The sequence below is a fragment of the Metopolophium dirhodum genome, chromosome 5, assembly GCF_019925205.1.
Source record: "Metopolophium dirhodum isolate CAU chromosome 5, ASM1992520v1, whole genome shotgun sequence".
Classification (NCBI taxonomy): domain Eukaryota; kingdom Metazoa; phylum Arthropoda; class Insecta; order Hemiptera; family Aphididae; genus Metopolophium; species Metopolophium dirhodum.
The window spans coordinates 17470619-17477328 of record NC_083564.1 but is presented as its reverse complement, the minus strand read 5'-3'; the positions used below and the strand labels follow the sequence as shown (position 1 = coordinate 17477328).

The 6710-nt window shown below is 40.3% G+C and overlaps 1 protein-coding gene across 1 annotated transcript; it reads left to right on the top strand.

The window, feature by feature from the left end:
• Nucleotides 1-212: 212 nt before the first annotated feature.
• Nucleotides 213-5465, top strand: LOC132945601 (uncharacterized). The gene has a single exon (XM_061015373.1). It carries the CDS (start codon nt 213-215, stop codon nt 5463-5465), a length of 5253 nt encoding a protein of 1750 aa, XP_060871356.1.
• The last annotated feature ends 1245 nt before the right edge of the window (nt 5466-6710 follow it).

The window sequence follows — 6710 nt, the reverse complement described above, 5'->3', positions numbered from 1 at the left end:
CTACGTCAGTTGATAATAGTCTGATTGATAATTTAAAATCAAGCTAATATTGCCATTTTAATTATTGTTATTTAATTATAATATTTAATCAATTTGTATCGAAATTGAAATTTCAACTCTTGACAAATCAATTTTACCTCGTTGTATCGGTCACATTCGACCTTGATTTGTGATCCTTCATTTGTGCCAATATTTCTTGTAAGGATTAAACGATGTACAGCGAAGAGGAAATAAAATTGTTAGCAGAGCTAAGAAGGAAACGAGGTGTTGTCAAAGCAGCCCTCACACGTGCCCAAACCTTTGTTTCAAATTTCGTTATCGGTGAGCAAGCAGTCTCATTACTCGAGTTCAGGCAGGAGGAGCTGCCACAAATAAACAGGAAGTTTGATGATATTCAGTCTCAAATCGAATTGATTACTATTGAAGATACTGTAGAAGCTGAAACCGAGAGGAATAAGTTTGAAGAACTATATTTTATGATAAGATCACAGATGCAAGAAATTATCAAGGCAGATAAGGCATCAAACACTTCTGTTCACAATGCTTCGCACATTTTCAGCAGTTCAGGACATCGGAATCAGCTGCCACCAATACCACTGCCATCGTTCGATGGAAACATACAAGAATGGTCTTCATTCTTCGATATTTTCCGTGTTATAGTACATGAAGGAAATGAATATTCAGATGCTCAGAAGTTTTATTATTTGCGTTCGTGTTTACAAGGGCAAGCATTAGACTTGGTGCGTCCTATTCCTATCAACGACGGCAACTATTCGGTAGTTGTTGAAAGGCTTAAGCAACGATACGACAACCCTAGTCTTGTAATTCAGTCACACATACGATCGCTTCTTGAATGTACAAGAATTGAAGAACCATCAGCATCAGCGCTGCAAGAACTTTATTCGCATGTAAGCACTCATGTTGCCGCACTGAGCGCGCTTGACCAACCAATCGAACACTGGGATGCGTGGTTAATCACTATAGTTACAGGACGTCTTGACAGAAGCACCGGGCACGGATGGCAACTACATCTGAGAAACACTGATTTACCCAAGTACTCGGACCTCGAATCGTTTCTGGCTAGCCGGTGTGTGGCGTTAGAAGGTTCAGAGGCAGTAAGTTTAAATCAAGGGGGATCTAAGGTTATTCCAAATAATTCGGGCACATGGTATTCAAAACAAAATCAATTGAAGGAAGCTCAACTCACCCGATCAGTGAGTAATAAGAAGTTCGGAGCCCACTCAAGAGGTGCTCTTGTAGCAGCATCCGAAGTAAAAGAAAAATGCGCATACTGCACAAGCATGCACAGGTTGTATACATGTAGCAGTTTTAAGAACCTTTCAGTCGGAGATCGAATTAATTTTGTACGTGAAACTAAGCTATGTTTCAACTGTCTTCATCCAGCACATGCAGCTGACAAATGCAGATCAAGATATAATTGTTTTGTCTGCAAGGGGAAGCACAATACTTTACTTCATTATGAAAGAAAAGGGGAATCTTCGAAATCTGTGAGTGACGAGGACACGCATGAAGAAGGTGTAGCTTCGTCTTCGAACCAAACTGGCTCAAAAAAGGTATTACTAGTTCATCAAGGACATGGCCACGTATTCTTGTCAACAGCAGTAGTTCTAGTAAGGGACCATCAAGGCGTGCGTAGGAAATGCCATGCCATACTAGATAGTGGTTCGCAGGTTAACTTCATATCCAAGGGACTAGCAAAACAACTACAATTACCAGCTGCAAGGTCGTTGATTCCAGTTAGTGGCATAGGAGCAAACACACTCCAGTCTAGTACCTATGTTGATGTACATGTTGAATCCAGATTTGGTTCATCGAGTTTCAACTTATTTTGTCATACCTTACCTGTTATCATGTCACAACTACAACCTGTTCGTCCTCCAGTGGAAGGCTGGACAATTCCAAGTGAGCTATTACCACAGCTAGCTGACCCTCATTTCTGTGATTCCAAACAAATCGATTTATTGATTGGAGGTGGTGCATTCTTTGACATATTGCAGCCAAGTCGTATACAGCTGGATGTGAAGATGTTATATCTGCAGGACAGCAAGTTGGGTTGGATAGTCACAGGTGAGTTGAGCCACACATGTCTGCTAAGTGTTGGCAGGTCGTTGGAAAAGGAATCTAAGGCAATTCTCGGCCACGAGGATGTTTTGTACGACAAACAATCAAAGGCAAACCAGTGTTTTATCGAAGAAAACCATGCGCTCGAACATTTTCAGTCCACATTTAGACGAAATGAGGAAGGTCGTTTCGTGCTGCAATTACCCGTCAAAACAGACCTAACTAATTTAGGTCAGAGTGTCAACTCAGCTACATCTAGGTTTCTCAGTATGGAGAGAAAACTACAGCAAGATGCAGACTTGCGAATTGAGTACACGAAGTTCATGAAAGATTATCTGGAGATGGGCCATATGCAAGAAGTTGTGAAGGAATCGAATATTCCTAAGCGATCATGCTACTTACCACACCATGCAGTATTCAAGAGCTCAAGTTTAACAACTAAAATTCGAATCGTTTTTGACGCCTCAGCGAGAACTTCTTCAGGGTTGTCACTCAACGACGTATTGATGCGAGGCCCAAAGATGCAGGAGGACATATTCTCAATTCTTACGCGTTTTAGAAAATATCAATATGTGATTTCGTCTGACATTGAGAAGATGTTCCGACAAGTAGCTGTGGCAGAACAAGACTGGGATCTCCAACGGATTTTCTGGCGAAATAATCCTAGTGAAGCTTTGCGGACCTATCGATTGGTCACCGTAACTTATGGTACAAAACCAGCCTCGTTCATGACAACGCAGTGTTTGGTAACGTTGGCACAACAAGCGTACGAACATTTTCCTAGAGCTGCGGACGCGATAACGAAGGATTTTTATATGGATGATCTTATGACGGGAGGTGAAACCGAAGCTGAATGTATTCAATTGCACCAAGAGATAACGTCAATTCTAGCCTCAGCAAAATTACCTCTAAGAAAGTTGTGTTCGAATTCCTCTTACGTCTTGGGACATATTGGTAAAAATGTCAGGGACCCCTTATTCACCTTGGAATTAGGAGATGAAGAAATGGTCAAGTCTCTCGGCTTATGTTGGAACCCAGTACTTGATGAGTTCAGGTTCAATGTCATACCAACTCCAGCACGATCAAAATTGACCAAAAGAACACTGCTATCCGATTTGAACAAGGTGTTTGACCCCATAGGTTTTATAGCCCCAATACTCGTAAAGGGAAAGATATTTTTACAGCAGGTATGGGCTTTGAAAATTGATTGGGATAGTCCCTTGTCTTCAGACATTCATGATCGGTGGATGTCATTCCATAAGGATTTAGAGAAACTGCAAAATATATCCATCCCAAGAAAGGTTCTACCAAAACCAAATGAATTCCAAATACACGGATTCTGTGATGCGTCGCAAGAAGCCTATGGGGCTTGCATATATGTACGATCGCACTGTTCTGAAAATACGTGGCAGGTTCGACTGCTGTGTGCTAGGAGTCGTGTAGCGCCAATAAAGGGTTCAACAATTCCTCGTCTTGAACTGAATGGTGCCTTGGTATTAGCACAATTACTCCAAAAGCTAACGGATGCTTGGGAAATTGATCGTCATAAGTGTCATTTGTGGACAGATTCCACTGTAGTTCTTAGTTGGTTAAATGCACAATCCAATCGATTAAAGGTGTACGTCAGCAATCGCGTTAATCAGATCTTAGAGCTTACAAATGCATCGCAATGGAATTATGTAAGAACAGATAAGAACCCTGCTGATATGATATCTCGAGGTACTAATGTAACGGAGATAAGTGCTTCTAAACTTTGGTGGGATGGACCTGATTGGTTAGGCATATCAGACGAGTTGTGGGAAAAGGTCCCAAGAAATATATTGAAGGAAGAAGAAATACCTGAGCAACGCACAATACAATTTGCATTAGTTGGAGTTCAATCTAATCAAGAGTTGGTCCAACATTACTCCTCCTGGTCACGACTGAAGAGAGCAACAGCTTGGTTAAAAAGATTTGTAGAATATTTGAGAACAAGAGGGGTACCAAGTGAAGTTTATTTGTCTGTAAGAGAACTGCAAGCGGCCGAAGTATGTATACTGAAACAAGTCCAAGCCGAATGTTTCCTTGATGAGTTACGATCTCTGGAATCTCAAGGGGAGTTGAACCTAAAAAGTAAACTGAAGTCCCTACGTCCATTTATAAAGGAAGGACTAATCTTGGTTGGTGGACGTTTGAACAATTCTGGGTTGTCAATGTTACAAAGGCACCCGATCGTGTTGCCCGCAAATCATAAGGTGACTCGGTTAATATTTGAACAAATACATTTAGAGCAATTACATTGTGGGCCTCAAGCTTTGCTTGCTGAGGTGAGACGAAGGTACTGGCCGTTAAGAAGTCGAGTGATGGCTCGTTCCGTGGTATCACGTTGCGTAAAATACACCCGAGCCAAACCAACATTTAATGCTCCCTTGATGGCTCCATTACCCAAGGAAAGGGTCCAAGTCGCACGACCGTTCGCTGTTACTGGGGTCGATTTTGCTGGACCAATCATCATAAGAAGCGGTATAAGGCGAGTGATAGGCGTGAAGGCCTGGATAGCCGTTTTCGTATGTTTTACCACAAGAGCAGTTCATTTGGAGATGGTGGAAGATCTATCGAGCCAAGCCTTCCTGGCATCGTTGCGTCGATTCACGGCGCGTAGAGGCTTATGTTCAACAATATTTAGCGATAACGGTACAAATTTCGTTGGAGCAAGAAGAGAGCTGTACATGCATGTAAAGGCTGCTCATCCACAGATAGCCCAGAGAGGTATTGAATGGAGATTTAACCCACCATCAGCACCACATTTCGGTGGCCTATGGGAGAGTGCGGTTAAAAGTGCAAAACACCATTTAACCCGTATGATGAGTGATGCCAAGCTAACTATTGGTGAATTATCAACACTATTGTGCCAGATAGAAGCTTGCCTTAACTCACGACCGCTGACCCCAATGAGCAGCGACCCATCTGACTTAGAGGTACTAACCCCAGCTCATTTCCTTGTAGGCAGTCCTATCTCGTTACCTCCTGAGGTCGACCTGAGACAGGAACCATTGAATAGTCTTAAAAGATGGAAATATGTACAGGCGTTAATGCAACATTTTTGGCGAAGATGGTCTAGCGAATATTTACCTCAGTTACAAATTAGAGGAAAATGGAGTAGTAATAAAACTCCATTAAAAATTGGTGATATTGCTATTATAAGGGATGAAAACACACCACCCACAAAATGGAAACTGGGAAGAGTAGTTAACGTGCATCCTGGTAATGACGGGATCATAAGAGTAGTAACAATGCGCCTCGGATCCGGGGCAGAATTGAAGCGTCCGACAGTCAAACTATGCCGACTACCAACAGACAAGGACATAAATATAGATGCAGACGAAGAGGTAGTTGAAAAATAAATTTTTAACGCGGGGGAGAATGTTGCCGCCGCAACATAACAGAAATAAGATATCGGCCACGGGGGAACAGCTGGTCACACACACACACACACAATCACCGCTGTAATCATTGTTTTATTTTTGTATATATTATTCAAACGTGTCCAGTGAATTATTATGTAATTGTACCTACAGTATTATTATACATAATTATTTTTATTATCACCGCGTTATCGCACTTCGCCGAGCTGGCTCCGCGAATATTATTTAACACGGCCGCCGCGATTTTTGTCTCGTACCGAACGTTCTCGCAGCAGTATCCACGCATGCATTTTTGTACCGCAATATTATAATATTTTTTATACTAAAACGGTAAAGTATTGTTATTTACAGATTTTTGTTGCAGGCTCGAATAGCCAAGTATTTAATTATAATCTTATTATTGTGCGCCATAAGGGCCATTTATTATACATATTGTAATTCAATTTACTTTAAGTTCCGCGGCGCAAATTGCCATATTATTATAATATATTGAGTGTGCGCGAATCGCCGGCTATTTAATAGTAAATAGTATTGTATCGTGGGCGCGAATCGCCACGAATTATTATATAAAATTCTTGTTATATTATTATTATTATTATTATTATCATTACCCGGTGCGTATCGCCAGTGTTGTCTTTTTTTATACATTATTGTTATAGCAGAAGTATGAGACCAGCTGGCCAGTCTGCGCTCCACAAATTGTGAGTTATTCTTATTACTATTATTATTTTTACTATTACCCATTTCGTATTATAATTATTATTTGTTGTACCAGAAGGGCCGCATAGTATTATTAATTTATCATTATTCTGATTTGTCATAAGGACTACATATTATTGTAATATTATTTAACGAATTTATATACCTACAGCTCACATAGCTGCACATAATATTAAACCTTAACTCTGTTGAGCCAGAAGGGCTAATTTATATAATTTATTCTGTTTTGGGTGAGAATGGCCATAATAGCATACATGTATCTCGTTTAGCCATAAGGGCTGCGATTCATTATATTATATTTTTTTACACCATTATTGTGTTGCTGTGATTTATTGCCTTATTTATTATTTGTTATTTATTATTATTATTGTATTATACAGCAACTCATTTATACCAGCAACTGTGTTACCATTTTTCCTTATTATTAATTATTATAAACACACCCACATATATACACACTTAACACACAGATAATACACATAATTACACTACACGCATTACGTA